Below are 19278 nucleotides of genomic sequence, written 5' to 3' on the forward strand. Positions count from 1 at the left end.
GTCTGTGAATTCATATGGGAAGACATTATATACCGCTATGGATTTCCGTTGAAGATAGTCATGGATAAGGGACCAGAGTTCAGGTCGGAAGTGCAGTTTTTCCTGCAGAAGAAAGGTATTAAGCGCGTTGCGATCTCTCCATATAACCCGGGCTCAAACGGGGCGATTGAGCGCAGCATAAGAACGTTTAAGGACGCATTATCAAAGATGACGTCAGGTTATTCGGCCGAAAACGCAGCGTCTAAGCTAGAGTCTAGGTCTCTAGCCTATTCTCAGAGACGTGGGCATTCTAGGCAGCATGCGGCGCCTCCTTCATGGAGGGCTTGCTTCTACGCTGCACTTATGGCTGATAGGATGACGACGTGTGCTACCACAGGCATGACCCCATACCATTTCTTATACGGAAAGGACGCTATCCTTCCACTAGAGATAGAAGTGCCTACCTAGAGTACACTACCGTGGGAAACAATCTCTAGTACTAAAGACCTAATTAGCCTACGAGCTAGGCAAATCCTATAGAAAGACCAGGACGTCACAGAGGCAATTCATCGATTTGAGAGGATCCAAGAGCGGAATAAAACCTACTTTAATAGCATAAAGGTGATCAGACTACACCCCCTAGAGGTAGGAAACCTAGTCTTGGTGTATGATACTTAGATGCAAGATGATGTGCGTGCACTTCAGAAGCTCCGTTTTCGGTAGCATGGACCCTACCGAATCAGAGAGGTAGTTGGAAATGGGTCTTATAGACTAGAAGAGCTTAACGGAACGCCCATAAAGCACTGGTTTTCAGCGGGCGAAGGCCTTAGTTATAGCGCCGTCAACGGAGACCGGCTAAAAAGGTTCTAGTTATATAGGGAGACTGGCGTGAGAGAGCAGTCATTTCCACTATAGAGTGCCAAGACTAAAGGATCAGAGAGTGAAGGTAGATAGAGAGACTGGATTCTGTCTAGATTACTTTAAGTTTTACGTGCGTTTCTTTTGCAGTTCTATAGCCCTATCCCCTGACTATTATCCTTGCTTTTGTTCTTTTTTTATGACGTTTTCTAAAGGCGTGCCTAATATTCTACGTGCTATCCTACGTTTTTCTTTGTTTCTTTCATATTCTTAAGTTTCTTTCGTGCTTATTAACCTTCTTTGAGTTTTGACGCGCTATCCTAGGTAAGCAGCAGGGATAGCAGGTTTCTTAGGTAGGGTAGGGCCTTACAAGTTTCGCGTCTCGAGGTTAGCTTCATAAGGACTATGGAGAGCCCTCTATGAGACTCAGAAGGATCGGAACGACCTAACTAGCTGATTTCGGCTAAAGAACTCGACTTAGTAAGGGAGGTAGTCTTAGCACAGATTCTAACCTCTAAAGACTCAAAGAGATGCGCAGTCTCGGAAGACCAGCCTTTGTTGTCCGCTTATGAAGGTGCTTTATAAGGATATGCAAGAATAGAAGAAGGATAGGTAGGAAGGATGAGACAAAGAAGACATGGTCCTATAGAAGGATAGAAAACCAGAGTCCTCGTCAAGCAGTCCTAGTCTCCTCGTAACTTCTCGCAAACATCTCACAGACACCTTCAAGTCTCAGTCATAAGAAACTCCAAAGACCTCATCATATAGAAAGACCCTCCTTGCACACCTCCACGAGCGAGACCAGAGACCGAGACGTCCTTAGTGGTCGTACCAATTTCTCCAGAATCTATTATCACGGAGTCTTAGGAAGAAGGGTTCTTGCGGTCTCTAGATCTTTCGATCTATGGAGTCAGCGACTTAGAAACCTTCAAGAAAGGGATACAAGGACATCCTGCCGAAGACAGATATGAGCTTCAAAGGCTAGTTTCCACGTGGCTCCTATAGAAACATGCGTCTCATAAGTCCGCGATCGCTGACTAGTATAACTACGTCTATGACGATGACGCATAGAGAGCGGAGTGCTCCTTGGAAGACTTCTTAGAGGAGTGGAAAGAACTCCGAATTGTCAGGACCCGGCACGCTAAGAACCTAACCTACCGCATAAACATGCTAAAGAAAGCTATTAAGGCATAGGGCAAGAAGAACGCGGAAGGACTATTCTAGAACATTCACACGAAGACTATGGCAGAGGCAGTAAGTAAGCTACTACAGAAACGGGTTCCTTATAGCCATGTGGTCTCCGCGGTCAATAATAAGGTGATTAAGCGCCTTAGGCGAGTGGGAAGAGGACACCGAGTTTAGAAAGGCATGATTCAAGGAGATCTAAAGAACGCAGTCTCAAACATAGACCTAGGACGACTTAACGTCCTAGTTACAAGGGACCTAGGTCTTCAAGTGGACTCTAGAGGAGTTCTCTATGAGAAAGGACTAGGATCGGACTTAGTCGAGATGGACCTAGACTTGCCAAGCGGGACTAAGGACTTGGAGTTAGAGACTAACCACAAGGTGTCAGACCAGGGCTCAGACAAAGACTCTAGCGAGGATGACGGGCCTAGGAAGCCTCGGAGAAAGACTGGTTCCACGGAAGGGAAGAAGCCAGCGAAGACTCCAAAGAAAGGATGTGGGTATAAGCTCACGGACTCGACGATAGCCCAGTTTCAAGGTCCACAGTTCGAAGGATCTGCCACACAACAGGAGAAACTAAAGGTCTTGAGACATACTAGAAGAAGCTTAGGAGACTTCAACGAGGTAAACATCTGTTACGCCCACGCCAAGTCCTTTAGATTGTTTCTTGGACTATACACACGGACGTATACCCACCCCTAGCTAGCAACTCGCTTAACCGTCTACTATAAGCACATTAGAGACTAGAAGAAGTTCGAGCAAGACAATCCCACGTGGTTCCACAAGAAAACTGCCTCAGGCGCGCCAGCAACGATTTTCCGATTTCGGCCGAAGACAGCCACACCTGAAATTGCGGACTTCGAGTCCTATAGACTATCCTTAAGAGACTTATATAAGAGATGTTTTGGAGTCCTAGAAGGACGGGATAAGGACCTCGCTAGCTCTATCCTAGAAGAATTCTCCTTAGAAGGAACGGTAGTCTTAGAAGGGCTATTTACCTAGGTCGTGGAGTCTCTAGGAGACCTTATCACGCTAGAATTCGACATATATAATTACCATTTCCTACCTCCAGCAGGTCAGCCTTGAAAAGGCTAGTCGCGTCTAATGGCCCACAGCCTAGTCCAGCAAGTTATTCGACAAGACCCAGCGTATTATGCATAGTATGTGATGCTACGACCCGACCACGCATATAGACTAGTTGCTTGGCCGTACTACACAAAGAGCTCTTATCCGGAAGAAAGCACGTTTTTCAGACACACCGATATCAGTCTTTCGGACTATCTACAGAGCGGACGAGGTGGAAACCTGATTCAAGGATCTATATCCTTCACGAACGAAGACCCAGAGAACTATACGGAAGTTCTGCCAAGGATCCACACGCATCTTCGAGACTAGTGGCCGAAGGTTAAGTCTTCTCCAAAAGCAAGGACCACTAGCTTGAAACACCGTATTTTACCTTAGATATAGACCCAAGAACAAGTGAAGAAATATGGTACGGACTAGAAAAAGATAGTCTACAGGGCAGGTGACGTCCGCGTGTCTCTGCCCACGATTCCCCATAGAGCGACCGGGCCCACAACCATAATCAGACGTACAGTCTTGCCGTGGTACGTCAGGATAGAAGAGGACGATGAGTGTTTTAAGACTACAGAGAGTGGCAAGTGGGAGGACGTGGCGAGGTCTCATCGTGACCTTGCCCTATCTAAGAAAACTCCGTCGGGTATGGCTAGTGGGCACTATACTAGCCCCGAGCAGGTGTTTCCAGCGACTGCGCAGATGACAGGACTGGGTGCTATCTCGGACGCCTTGGTCGGTCGTGTTCGGTGGAGCTCAATTAGTGTGACTAGCGAACTAGACGTTCTCTTTGGAAAGGACCAGGCTGCTGGGATCAAGTTCATATAAGACTGGAGAGCTAGGGCTGTCCTCCGATATAAGCAGCTATTCCAAGAGATTGTTGTCGCAGAAAAGCGCATTTTTGGAGAGAATTCGTTCTTCCACCTCCATGAGACTGGAAAACCTATTCCGCCACCCTTTCTGGTGCCCCCGGCTGGAGAGCTTGCCTTAATAGAGGTTTCTGACGAGGAGATGGAGGTTGAGGAGTAGATTCAGGTCTCTTTCTTATGTTTTCTGCATGTTTTCTATGTGCTTTTGGTGCGTTCTTGTTGCGTTCAGGCTCTGCTGTTTATGTTGGTTGCCTGCGTTCTGTCTTGTCATCTCTGCTGCCTTGCGTTGTCTGCTGTCCATATCGACCAGGGGACGGTCGATTATTAGGTGGGGTGGTATGTAGTGGGGAACTCCCTGTTACCTGTTATTACGGGTTCTTGCGGATAGAGTTTTTCCGAGGGTTTTTCCGGTTCGGGCCGTAACCAATAGTTTTCAGTACGTGGGCAGGTAGGCCCAGGATAGTATAACTAGCATCTAGTAGATAGCATGGAATAACACACTCCTACACCTCTCTCAACGGACCATGTGGTTCTCTCGTACGTCCTGCTGTGGCTTGTGTGGTTGTTCTGTGTGCTGAATCGACCCGCACATCTTCGAGTGTGCTGCCAACGAGCGTTCCCCTCTTCACTAGGGAGGGGGAATAGGGTCTGTTCAGGGGCGAACAGGAGAAGATAGTCATCTAGCGGGCCGCCAGTAGGCGCTTGTTAGCTTACAGGCAGTCTTAGACAAAGTGCTCCTTCGAGCCATAGCGGAAACAGGCGTTCTATTCATAGCGGGATAGGTTCTAGCGGTTAGGGGAGAACCGGCGGCGGGTAGTAGATAGGTCCATAGCATTAGGGTTCGCGGGCGGGGGAGTTAGAACTCGTTCAGGGCCTTATCTCTAGGAGTTAGGCTCAGTGGCCTTCAGGGCGGCCCTTATAGCTGTAGAGGAAGTTCGGGGGGCAGCTAACTAGCTACTATTATACTGGGCCTAACGATTCTCTAGGTTCTGAAGGAATCGTGCTAGGTCGAGGTAGTCTCCCTTTAGCGGTTCATGGTATAGTAGCATACTCTTTAGCTCGCGGTTAATCGCTTACTTAAGCATCATGGGTAGGGCTTCCTTATGCATCTCGCCTTCTATGGCAAGACGCTGGAACTCCACAAAGAATAGACTAAACTCTTTATTTCCCTATCATAAGCGGTAGAGTTCGTTTCGGGCATTTCAGGCGCGGTTAGGGTCTCTAAAGGCCTGTTCTAAGATGTCCAGGATATTAGTAAAGTCATTTAACTAGCAGATACCTTCGCGGATATATAGCAGGATCTAGGCGTAAGGGACGCCCTTCAGACAGTTAGTCACATAGGTCATCCAGGACTACGGGGTTAGGAAACGGTCACGGTTGATGTTCAGCTTCTCCTTAACCTGGGAAACAAATCAGCGGAGGTCCTTTCGTTCCCCTTTAAACTTATCAGGGTCGGGAAGACGTTCAGATCGTACATAGGAGCTGGAAGACTTAGGAGTAAGCGATAGAGGCGCTCCCATAATAGCAGCTACGATAGGCTCAGCGGCAGGCTTAAGGGCAGGGGCGGGTGCGGTATTCACTATAGGAATGGCGAGCTCAGCCGCACGCATCCACGCGGCTTCTACGCGGGTAATATTCTATTATGCCTCGTCATAGAGCTTCTTCTAGTAATCCAGGATAGCAGCATCTCGCAGGCGGTTACACTTAGCCACGGCCAGCTTATTCGTGAGGCGGTTAATCTCTATCTTCGCGGCTTATAGCTATAGTTTGGCTTGGTCCATGCGTTCATAGGTATCGGTCGCATCTAAGTGGACACTTTCAATATAATCATACGCGCGGCGGCAGTATTCGAACCACTGGTCGGGGTGGTCTCTTACATACTTAGCGAACTGCTCTAGGTCGCTTGGCAGGAACAGGGGCTACGGGACTAGGTCAGACATCTTCAGATAATCAACTCCTAAGAAGGGAAGGAGCTACGTAGTATCAGGGCGCGGGCTAGCAGGGATGTAATAGGAGGAGATCGACAGGATCAGAACGTATCCAGAAGGATTCTAATTGATCAGGTGGCAGACGGGGGCAGACTAGCGTAAGCTTTTATACAAGACGTAGCTCGAAGAGCTATAATAGGGTCTAGGATGGATGTGTAGATAAATAGACTAAAGATCACGTGCCCGTGATCTTCCTTATCGGTCCTGGCGGGTCCGGGCGGACCCTTATAGTTCACACCGTGACACTTAATCTACTACGGCGATAGTGGTAGATATCTCGTGTAGTATTAAATAAACGCTTAATACTAGCACTAGTTACTAGAATTAAAAGTATATCACGTGTAATGTCACGGTGTGTATGCGTACAACCGTTCTGCCTGAGTTCTGCCTATAGATTAAGGTATATATATGCGAGAGCAGTGTAAAGCTTTGGCTTTACATACTAGTCTTTTGCTGATAGCGCAGCGGTTTAGCTTCTGAATGCTCCCAGAGGTCACGCCGTGACATGTAAGGGCTATAGTTACTAGGAATCGATGCTAGTATCTTCTCTAGAAATTAAGAGGTAATTTATTAAGTGTATCTAGACTTCTATAATTAGTATTTTAAAAAATCTTAAAAAAGAAATAAGAGCTTACTTACCGCTATCTAGATACCTAGTAAGCTTATTATTTTATATAATTTACTTTAGCTTATCTTTCTTTAATAGGTTATTAAGGCTATTACGTGCTATCTATTAAGTAGATACTAGCGATATTACTAATCTATTTTTATTAGTAAGGCGTTCTTAGTAGGGTACTAGATAGGTTTAAAAGCTCTTTTAATAGCGCTAACGCTATTTATTATTAAGGTAATAGGACGACCTATTACCGCCCGGCAGAATCTGGCTAGATTCTGCTAAGCCACACCGCCTCTAGCCGGACCCTTAAGAGGAGAATCATTAGGATTCTCTTTAGAAAACATGCAATCCTACTTAAACCACATCTAGTAGCATGTCCAAAAACCATATAACTATTCTATAGTATATATACTAGAAGAAAATACTCTTCTAGTGAACCAGATCCAACCTGGAAATTCGCCCTAGAGTTATTATGCGTCCATGCGGATCCAACCAGTCTTTACCGAGAACACATATAATAAGATAAATAACTCTAGAGGACTACATCCTTAGAAAGTATTTAGAACACTCCTAAGTTACTAATAATCCCACACTCACCCTCGAAACCTCCTAAGGAATAATGCTCGATTAGATAGACACCTCTAGTGTGGGCCCTGTGACTTCGTAAGAACCTTAACGCCCATGACTAGCCTAGGCATTATTTAGTGAGAACCACCACCATACTAGAGAATAACTACCCAAGAATATATAGAACACTCTAGGTACGTTAAATATAGCTATAGTAGCCTCTATTTACGAAATATGATATATGTTAGATGACCCTGCGATGCTAGCACTAGTCATAGAAAACCTAATCCACCTCGCACTACGCGATCATGACTATACATAGAGAGTCAATAAAGGGCCTAACCATAGCTAGAGAGAGCTAAATAAACTACTTATGAGGGATATAACCCCGATTACTTAGTATAAGGGTAAACTACAAGACTAAGCGGTAAGAAAGTTTCTAGAAGACTACAAACAATACTTTTATGATATAACCGTACTTATATAGTAAGCCCTAATAGAGGAGCATAAGGTTATCGCGGTAAGCGGGAAGCTCACGGGAAGGGCTAGGGAGGCATAGAAGGCGCACCAAGAAAACCACCTTAAAGAGACTATCACGACCTTTAAAGGGTTTAAAACGTAGGTTAATACCCAGTTTTCAGAACACCTTGGTCCTAAAAAGAGATAGGACTACTTTAATAGCCTCTAGTAGGGAAAGAAGGGAGTCTAGGTGTATATAAGAGACCTCGCCCGAGCTATAAGAGACACTAGATTTGATATCCCTAAAGCGGTGATGATATAATACCTATAGAAGGGAGCTAATATACCTCTATAATAACACTAGGTAGAGATGAACGTCTCCCTACATACCTTCCTTAAAGCTAAGTAATGATTAATCGAGTTTAAACGAGATTAGATGCTATTGAACTATATTAGTCAACACATAGTAGAGACTAACCCTAACGTAATAGACCTATCCACTCTCCCCTTAAAGCCCGCACGTGGATCTATGAACACGCGTAGATCTACTAAGGGTCGAGATAAGAGGACACGCTATTATTTTTAGTGTAACGAACCTAGTTATATTAGAAGAGACTATAAATAAGGAAGCGAGAATCTAACTATGTCTACCTAGACGCGCTTAGGAAACTAGTTAGGTCGACGGAAGCCCTCGTCGACTATATAAAGAAGGCTTCCTATATACTAGATCTAGAGGGGGATAATCCTCTTAATCTAGGTTATCATGGTTAATTAGGACTAGCCATTTTAATAGATCTAGCCTTAGACCAGTCCCTATAAGTCTAAGTTTCTTTAAACATTATAGGCGACTCGCTTATATACTTTAATTATAGAGTGGGTATTAATACACTAACTACTATTCAAGCCCTTATCGATAGTGGGGTATCTTACTCATTTATTACCCCTCGCATCCTAGAGAAATTAGGAAAGGACATTCCTATCTAGACCTAGATAGAGGCGCTTAAAGTCACATTACTAAATGGCGAGTCTCTACTAACGAGATCTACTATCTATCTCCCTATATAGTTTAGGAGGTAGACTAGCCATATTAAGATATAGGTCCTAGAAATAGTTAAATACTTATTTATTCTAGGTTATGACTTCTTACGCTAAGAAAACCTATAATTTAACTAGATAATATCTATTATGACGCTAAGAGATAGTTAAGATAGACGTTACTATATCTTTCCTTCTAGAAGTATCTACCTAGCTCTAGACGGAGTTACTAGGATTAATCTAATAACGGGAAAGTAGACGAGATAGGCCTTTTAGAAGAGAAGAGTAGAGTCTATGCTCTTTATTATCTATAATAAAGGCCGCCTAGAAACTAATAGACTAGCCTATAAAGTCCTATAGTATAGGAACGCGTAAGTATAAGCCGTTCTTAATAAATATACTTCGGTTTTCTAGAAAGACCTACTAGATAGACTCCCCCTAGAGCGTCCATTAGAGTATAAAATTAATACTAGTATAGCTAACCCCATTAATCTTAACTCCTATCTAATATTAAAGGATAAGCTAGATAAATAGCTTTAGTAAGTTAAAAAATTACTAGAACTAGGCCTAATACGTCTATCTAGTAGCCCTTAGGGCTTTCCTATGATCTTTATAAAGAAACTAAATAATAAATAGTAGATATATATTAACTACCAGGCTCTAAATGGTGTCATAACTAAGAATAGATACCTACTCCCGCGTATCTAAGATCTACTAGATCTAGTTAGACCCGCCTATATCCTATTAAAGATTAACCTTATCTCTAGCTACTAGTAGATATAGATGGATAAGGGATCAGTTAAGAAGATAGCATTTAATACTATTTAGGGAAAGTATGAATGGCTCATTATGCTATTTAGACTATATAACACTCTAGCCATATTCTAGACGATAATAAATGAGACATTATAGTCTATACTAGGACGATATGCCCTTATCTACCTTAATAATATCCTAATCTTCTCGGAATTAATAGAGGAACATTATAAATATCTAGATTAGATCCTCACACTTCTTAGAAAGGAAGGTCTAATCGCGTCCCTAGATAAGTGCGAGATCGTAACTATAGAATTAGAATTCTATAGATATATTATTAGTAATAGATACATCCGCCTAGTCCTAGCTAAGGTCGCCATAATCTATAACTAGCTAATACTAACTAATATCTATAAGATCTAATAGTTCTTAGGCCTAGCTATATACTATTAACGCTTTATTAAGGGGTTTTTATATATCTCTATATCCCTCTTAGAGCTACTAAAGGAGTTAGACGCTATAATAAGGAAGAAGAAGTTTAGATCTATCTAATAGACACTTACCTATACTAATACATTTAGGAGATTAAAGTAATAGCTTATAACGGCCCCCGTCCTAATCTAACTAGATCGCGCGAAACTATTTATAATTAAGATAGACGCGTTAGAATAGGCGATCAGCGCGGTATTAATATAGGTTAGAATAGATAGACGTCTCTATCTAGTGGCTTTTAATAGATAGAAGTTATAGGGAGCGGAACTTAACTACCTAACCTAGGAGAAGGAGCTCCTAGCGATTAAGTATGCCCTTCGCCTCTAGGACCGCTTTATTAATAATAGGACGAAGATAACTATTATCACTAATCACGCGAGCTTATAGTATCTATAGACGATAACTATATATAGTAAAAGACTGGCCTATTAGATCGAGGAATTCTAAGAATATAATTTAGAAGTATAGTACTAGAAGGGCGTAGAAGCGATCGTTCCTAACGCTATTAGTTAACGCCTAGATCTTATAGAAGGTAGTCCTACTAATATTACTTAGAACTAGCTAATATAGCCTACGGCACTCTTAGTAGCATAGCTAGTCTAATAAGTGCCTAAGGATGCTTAGTTAAAGGCGACGAAAGAGTTCCTATATATAGGCGAGCTCCTTAATAAGTAGCCGCTATAGAAAGCAGTTAAGCACTTTATACTAAACCTATCTCTGGCACTAGGGTCTATAGAAGTGAATAAGCATCTAATTTATAAGTACGACGATAGTCTTACCGCTCTATACTTAGACGCCCTATTCTAGCTAGACCTGGTCGCCTAGTTATATAGGGAATTTAGTTATCTTAGCTTATCTAGGCTTAGTAGTATTATTAAACCATAAGTATAGTAGCCTATAATATATACTAACTTAAAGAAGGAAGTACGGCAGTATCTAAATTACTAAGTATTATAAGGCTTAAAGGAGAGTCTAGAACGCGAAGCGGCTTAGTATATAGTCACATAGGACCTATAGCCATTTAAATAGTAGGGGATTGATCTTATTAGACGCCTTCTAACTACCCCTAATAGTAATCGCTAGATTATTATAGCGATTAACTACGCGATTAGATAGCCTATCGCGCGTATAGTTCTAGACGCGATAGAAGAGATACTTACTAAGTTCCTATATAATAATATCTTCACGCACTATAGTGCGCTAAAGGTATTAATATCTAATAATAGGCCGAACTTACTCTTAAGAGCTATCCACCACTATATCCGCATACTTAGAACACGTCACCACACAATAACGCCTTACTATCTAAGGATAAATAGAAAGGTCGAGAACCTTAATGGTCTTCTTAGATATATACTCACTAAATATCTTATAGGTAAACTAATAAAGGCCTAGGACCTTTTCCTATCGTAAGCGTTATTCTCTACACGGGCTAGGAGCCACGCTATTAGTAGCTATAGTCTATTCTACCTAGTGTATAGAATCTACCTATAGATCCCTAGCGATAATACGTCGCTAGATATAGGTATAAAGGATCGCGATATAGTACTATAGGATCTAAATAATACATAGTTAAAGGTGAATAAGCTCCTATTAAACCGTGCGATCTATATCAATCGCATTTATAACTTAGTAGTTATAAAAACTAGTTTCTAGGAAGGGGCCTAGGTACTTATCTATAACAAGTCTAGGGAAAAAGTTTAAGAGTAAGTAGTTTAGCCTATATAGAGTCATTTAGTTATATCTACTTAGAACTTATACCCTAGAGGAACCATCTAGATAGGTACTACGCCACCTTATTAATAGGTCGCGCCTAATCGAAGCGAACATAGATAATCCTAAAGCCCTATAGGCCTTATCCACGTCACGTTTAGCTTTAAGGAGAGCTAGCCTCCGCCTATAGAAGCTAGAGGAGCTCTAAAGGGTCCTTAACGATAAGGATGACTCCTAGCTAATATATTTAGACCTTTCGACCTTTACTTAGCTAGAGTAGGAGTAGTCACGATATATAGGTATATAGTTAGGTTTAGTAGAGGAGGAAAATATAGTTATGAAGCGCGTGCTCGCGAAGAGCCATATAACCGCTAAAAGGAAAGGCTAGTATATAGTAACTATACTACCTATAGCCAATACTATAGAGTAGGATGAATAGGACTCTAGCGTAAATAATTATAAATCGGTTATATTAAGCATAGTAGAGTTAGAATGCGAAGAAGCTAATAAAGCGACTATAATAAGGGTATGACTAGATTAGGACGCCATCTAGCTATAGCTAGTCTACTTTAAAGGGCTATTCGCGGTAGTGATCTAATCACTATCTACATAGTTAAGTGTGGTATATATAGGCATATATAGGACTTATAGTAAAAACGTAAGGGGGGGGATAACTATAGCTTATCTCTTATACTATTAGGTATAAAGGACGTATGGTTAAGTATAGGCTATATAGTTAAGTATAGGTCTTATATAGTAAAGTATAAGGGGGGATAACTATAGGTTATCTCTAGCGTTATTAAACGCGAATAGATCTAATTGGGTATAAGAAGAAATTTAATTAAAATAAACGCCTATATATAGGAAAGAAATTAATATAGAAACTCTTTAACCTAAATTAATACCCATGAATAGATCACTAATATCCTTAGACTTAGATAACTAAGAACTATTAGCCTCCTTATGATGCTCTAGAACCTTCTAAATAATTTCCTTCTCCTAAGCGATATATATAGTAACCTCGTTAAGCCTCTTCTAGAGCGCGCGGACCTTACTCTAGTCCTACTTAAAGAGCTTATTACGCGTTAGTATAGTATTATAAATATCCTTAGGGTAATCGGGACCCTTAGGAAGCTTCTTTACTCTCCTCTCCTCCTTAGAGGTGCTCTTAGAACTACCCTTAGTAGTAGCCACACCCTTACATCACCACTTTAATCTAGCCAAATCGTTAGAAGCCTTAGCCTTAACGCGAGCCCGCTTCTTCTACTTCTAACGCTTAATAACGGGAGACTCTAACTTAGAAGGGGTATAGTACTTACTAAGACGAGCCGATTTAGGGTTAATAGCCTAGATGGCGTTAACGATAAAGTTAGGTATCTCTATCTTAAAATTATAGCGCGAGGTCGAACCACCCTAGCTATAATTTCTATAGGCTCTATTAAAATAAGGAGTATCGCTAACTAACCTAATAATATAGGATTTAAATGGACCTAGACCATCGGCATAGTACTTATACTCCTCGCCTAGAGGAGCTATAACACTAAATTACTAAATATACATAGCATAGTATTATATAGCCGAAACTATTCGCTTAGGTTATTATTATCGCTAGTCGATATCCTAGTCAGCTAGAGTTAACATAAGTATATATTTAATATTAGTTACTATAAAGATTAGTAATGGATTATTTAAGTCATTAAGGCCCTTAGTAGTGCCCTCCTATTAGTTAAACTTATCTAAAGGAGCTCTATATAGCTTCTTAGGTATATTCTCGGGCTACTTACCCTTATCCTCAGGATTAGTAGGATTGGTTTCCTTACCCTAGCTCTTAGACGGACCCGCAATAGCTATCAAGATATTAGTAAATAACTAACACAAGAGAGAGGGGTATCTTATAGGATATAGTACTTATCGGTACTAGAATAGAGATATCTAAATAAGGAAATATTATAGGAGATGATAATAGAGTATGATAAATAGAAGAGAGAGGAAGATAGATAAGTTACGTCCTCTTATACCTCGCTAGTATTAGGACTCTCTATTCCTAGAAAGCAAATATAAAGAACGTCAACGGGCTAGTCATAAGCAAGGATAAGTAGAATCCTTTACTTAGACCTAACTAAGACATTACTAAGTCTACTAGAATAGAACTTAAAGATAAGGGCCGCTTTTAAGGCCTTTATAAGAGCTAAAATACTTAGCCCTATCCTTAAAGACACGTGCGCCTATTCCTAGTCACGCTAAGCTCTAGACGAGCGATTTCCTTTATCTATAATACGTATAAAGACCTAAGCATAATAAATTATATATATTAACCCCTATATATATCTAAAATTAGCTACTCTTCCCCTATATTACTTAAAAAGATCATAGAAGGATGCTGGCTCTCCTAGCCACGTCTAATGGGGCACGCACGGAGGATGAATTATCAGGCAGGATCTTATATACTTAGAAAATTTCAGTTTATGGAGCGCAGAATGTGCTCTGGTCTAGTGGGGGAGGATAAGGTAACAGGACGACCTATTACCGCCTGGCAGAATCCGGCCAGATTCTACTAAGCCACACCGCCTCCGGCCGGACCCTTAAGAGGAGAATCATTAGGATTCTCTTTAGAAAATATGCAATCCTACTTAAACTACAATAGTAGCGTGGTCTTCTAATTTTAGTTTATAAAGAAAAGGAAATATATTAAAGGAGTAAAAAGTGTTCTCTACTTTAAACTTATTAGTCTACTACTATCTTTATTTATTATATCTAGTTATATAAATATATACTCTACTTCTTAAGTTTCCTTAGTTTATTTAAAGATAGTGGCGTGGTCTTTTAATTTTAGTTTATAAAGAAAAGAAAATTAAAGTGATTCTAAATAGCTAGAATTAAATAAAAATAAATTATCCTAACTAAGGAATATAGAATATAAATCTAGTACCTACCTCCTCTTATAACCTTAATAATAAGAGTTTTAAATAGACTATATAACTATTTACCACGTGACTTTTTATCTTACTTTTAAATTATTAATATATTATAGCTCTTATACTAAGATAGCTAAGGAGTATAACTTATTATATTTAAATAAGTTAAAGTCCTCGCTTCTAGAAACCCTAATCTATTCTAGGGATATATGTCTGAGATTGGCAGGGCAACTGGTTACCAATCTCAGGGAATTAGATCAGATGAACAAGGTAATGTGGTCAAGCTGAGCTAATTCAGGGTCTTCTCAGGAAATTCTCAGGATAGAAAATGGAGAAGAAATTGGCATTAGATTTAAACTATTCTGCCGAAAATGCGAGAACTAAATACCTGAGATTTAGAGAAGAAATTAAACAGAATAAATAAATCAAGTAAAATATCACATGATATGACATAAATGAAATAGCGGAGAATTCCGGTAAAAAGGTGCGAACTTAGAGAACACGTAAGGACTCCATTCTCTGATATACCCCCCCAGATTTAATAGCATGTTAAATCTGCATATTTAGTAAGCAAATCCCATAAAATTTGTCAAATTCTGGAATATAACTAAGGAAATATAACGGGTTAAACCGTTAAAATTAACTAGACTAGTCAGATATGAGGTGCTACACGTTGACCATACTAAGCTGTTCTACGAAGCGTTGTTGTTGTTGGGATGAAAGATGCTTAGTTAGTCCATTGGCAGGCATCTCTGAGGTTGGAACCCACTTAATCAGTAAGTTTCCATTCTGGACTTCTTGACGTAGCCAGTTCTGTTGAATATCCATATGTTTTAGCTTAGTCTTAAATATCGAGTCCTGCTTGATAAGGAGATCGACCGTTTGCTGGTTGTCGCATTGTAGGATAAAGGGCTCTTTAAGATCGAACTTAATTGATCGAAATAACCGTTTAATCTAATATAACTATTTAGCGGCTGCTGTTATGGATAGAAGCTTGGCTTTGGTTATTGACGTGGTAACAGTGCGCTGCTTACGCGATTTCCAGTCAACAGCTCCACCATATAACGAGAAAATATACCCTTCTGAGCTCTTTCGATCAGGATTATCCGCAAAGCTGGCGTCTAAGGCAGCCCGGAATAGCTAAGTAGCTGGCTTGCGCCTATCAAATTCAATGGCAAGGTGTTTCGTCCCATATAGATATTTGATGACGTGATCTGCTGCAGCAATATGTAACGCACGTGCCTTGGTTAAGAACGTGGATAGAGCTTGTGATAAGAAGCATGCGTCTAGTCGTGTGGATATGACGTTAAAAAGAAGGCTTCCAACACGCTGTTGATATCCGTTTAGAGCGGCATATGATAGAGGTGGTTTAGTCTCAAATTCCGTTAGTCTTTTAGACGGCAATAGGGTCTTAGGTGCGGTATATCTAGTGAGGTTAAAACAGTGAGCAATTTTATTAATATATGCGTCCTACAGGATCCATAATCGACGAGTTGCATGTTCTTGGATAATTCGCATCCCGATAAATTGAGACAATTCTCCATAATCTTTCATCTTAAAGCGGTCATAAAGGAATGACCTGATTTTCTACGCTGATTCAGCGTGTTTCCGATAATATATTATCAGTATATCATCCATAAAGACTATAATGATCACATTCTGTCCTATATATAGACATGGGTCTTCCGAAATTGGGTTAAGACCACATACTCTTAATGCTTCGCGGAGTTCTTGTTGCCACAGAAATGGGGCAATTCGGAGACTATATAGGGCTTGAAGAAGCTTCAAAACGTGTCCTTTCTGTCCAAATCCTGGTGGATAATGATAGAAAACGTTATCCGTTAGCCGACTATTTAAGAACGCGTTGATAGCGTCTAATTACATGGTTTCAAGGTCGAATGCGGCTATAATAGCCAATAGAATACGCAATGTGGTGGCGGCGAGCGTGGTGGCGCGCGTATCACGATCCTCCATGATCTGCTGGTCTCCACGTGCACATAAGCGCGCTTTATGCCTTACAACGTACCCATTTGGGTCCGTTTTATAGGCGAATACCCACCTGACAGGTAGGATTTGGTGTGTCAGACACGATTTCTGTGGAATAGGTCCATACTTGATATGAGCCTGAGAAATGAGGTCTTTCTTGACTGGAATCTATGCTTTCATTTATTCCAGCTTCTTGAATTCTACCTCCATTGCTTCTCTGAATTGGACTCGAAATTCGTGTGTTTCAAGGTCATGATAACCTTCTGGAGGTGGTGGAATATCCTCAATATGAGCCTTCTTTGGCTGGCTCATCAGCGCGGCAGAGAACGCCTGGATAAATGGAAATAGGGCAAGATTCGACTTGAAACGTTTGGTGTCATAATCCTCAAAATCCACATTATATGTGCTATCAGAGGCACGTTTCAGGCGGTTATTCACCACGTCTTCCATGGACTCTGAGTCGTCTGAATCATGGGCAGGATTGTCGTTGAATATTGGATATTCTGACACGTTAAATCGTGAATTGTCAACTAGGATCATGGGTCTCATTGCCGATATAGCGGGTCTATCCGCCTGGTTTATTTCGGCCAAAAAAGACGGTTCTAGGAGCTGGTTGATTTCGGCCGAAGAAGACGGCTCTGGGGACTGGTCAGGTGATCCCTTCATGGTCTCTGGTGTACATGGAATATCGCCCAAGACCTCATCCTCCCCCTCAGAACGCATATCCTGCGTTTCTGCTCGTTCTGACGTCACATTTTCCATGCTTTCCACTCTCTGCTCGTCCTGCTCGTCATCTAGCATATCGAGATCTGTGATTAGAGAGTCAAATTCTGCCTCATCAAGGCAGTTGATTATAGATCCTGAATCGTCAAAAACCTCATGTTTCTGGCGCTCAATCTGGTCAGTTGGCTTGAAAAAACTGGTCTCGTCGAAAATACAGTCTCTTGCACGAATAACCTTGTTGCGGGATGGGATCCAAATTCTCCAGATATTTGAAGCCACATATCCAACTAGATAGCCAATTTGGGCTCTTGGACCAACTTTCTATGATTGTATAGTCAATGGAATGCGCACATATGCCTTACACCCATAGACTCGGAGATTGGAAAGAGACGGCTTTGGGTCCATATATCCAGGTGGATTAATCCCAGTCTCCATAAGCGCGTCATATAGAGCTTAGTGGGGCGTTGCCCAATTCAGTCGTCTCATGGGGGTCCGATTCAGCAAATAGACCGCAGAATTCGCTGCTTCAGGCCACAGCGAGCTTGGAAGACCTGCTTCAATCAACATGGAGCGGCATAATTCAGCAATTCGTGCTCCAGCACGCTTAGAATATCCATTCTGCTCCGGCTGACCAGGTGGCGTATAATGGTGTTGAATTCCGAGTCATATGCAGTCAATTTGGGTAAATTGTGATAAATTCGTGTCACCATCTGTATGGAGCACCTTGACCTGAATTCCAAATTGACGCTTCAGAAAGGCAATCTTGGCTCTTAAGTCGTCTGCAATATCCATTTTGCTTAACAAATTTGTCGAAATATGATAACCAGTCACGGGACAATATGCGTGACTGATATATTGCACCTGATTGTGAGTGCGCTGCATATGGGTGAGATCCCAGTGGATAGCCTTAAATGGGGACGTTCCGGTCGTCATGGGACGCCTTGATATCTAACGTTTTGCCTTGCTAAGCTGACACGTCTCGCAAATATGTGGAAATATCGACGTCTTGTCGATCTCGATGCTAGTTGTCAAATCCTAGACGTGCTGCACCACTTCCTTACTCACATGACCTAGACGCTTATAGACGAGCTCCATGGTTGCCTTGGTTATATGGGGACTAGACGACGTCCCATAGGCAACTGGTCGAATTGGCAAGACGTTTGATTATGCATGTGTGGTAGTTATATCAGGCTTATGGAGGCTGTCAATATGGCAGTTTGATGTGAGAAATGCGTTCTGAAACACGTTCTCTTTGTCCCATTTAACCAGCAATATGCCAGTTTGATAATCCACCTTGCATAACCAGTTGCCAGTTTTGCCTTCAAGGCAGCCAGTCCGGTCGTTGAGATACACACCTACTGCACGTGCACGCGAGGCGGAAATAAGGTTGACGTGGAATGATGGGGAATATACAACGTCATGGAGGTCGAAGCGGCTATTTCCCTCGGTTGGCTGGAACGAGACTGATCCAACACCTAGAACCGGCGTTCTAGTATCTCCGACTTTGACGTATGTGCTCCGTTCTACGAAATTAGAGAATAGCGATCTGTCGTTGCACACATGTGTGTTTGACCCTGTATCAAAGGCCCAATCTGGACAATTCTGCGGTGTTGAAACGTGGTATGACGTCCGAATTGGGGTCTCTTGCGGTTGATTCAACCCGATCTGGTTGAATATAGTCAGCATGCTGACCGCGTTAGCACCCATATTATCCTTTTTGAATTTGTCTAAGGCTGTCTTGAATGGCAAGCTCTTACTAGCTGCTCTCTCAAAGCGTGAATCCACGTCTTCATCCCATATATAATTCGCTGGTCTCTTTAACAGATTGAGGTAGGCGCAGTCCTGGAATCGGTGATTTCCGTCATTTGGCACATTCTGACAGGGACAGCGAGGTGTCCGTTTAGTCGATTTGCCTGATTTAGACTGTTCTGCCTGGTCTAGAATATCCTGGAACGTGGCATGTGACTGGCGGAATGAGGTCGTCTTGGGTTTTTCAATATCGAGATTCTGGCTGAAACTTAGACAAAGTTCGTCAAAATCCACTTGAATATTTTTCTTGATCT

At 41.6% G+C, this 19278-nt stretch overlaps 2 protein-coding genes across 2 annotated transcripts; one reads left to right on the plus strand and one right to left on the minus strand.

Moving 5' to 3' along the window:
* Positions 1-3744: 3744 nt before the first annotated feature.
* On the plus strand, positions 3745-3924 carry N7484_010257 (uncharacterized protein; the record flags this gene model as incomplete). The annotated part of the gene is made up of 1 exon (XM_057120644.1): positions 3745-3924. One exon carries the CDS (start codon positions 3745-3747, stop codon positions 3922-3924), a length of 180 nt encoding a protein of 59 aa, XP_056970199.1.
* A 1393-nt stretch (positions 3925-5317) lies between these two features.
* On the minus strand, positions 5318-5575 carry N7484_010258 (uncharacterized protein; the record flags this gene model as incomplete). Its single annotated transcript, XM_057120645.1, has 2 exons — positions 5318-5365; positions 5441-5575. The coding sequence occupies 2 exons, from the start codon at positions 5573-5575 to the stop codon at positions 5318-5320; spliced, it is 183 nt and encodes a 60-aa protein (XP_056970200.1).
* Between the last annotated feature and the right edge of the window lie 13703 nt (positions 5576-19278).

Source organism: Penicillium longicatenatum, assembly GCF_028827895.1.
Source record: "Penicillium longicatenatum strain IBT 33135 chromosome Unknown contig_6_segment0_segment0, whole genome shotgun sequence".
NCBI classification, from domain to species: Eukaryota; Fungi; Ascomycota; class Eurotiomycetes; order Eurotiales; family Aspergillaceae; genus Penicillium; species Penicillium longicatenatum.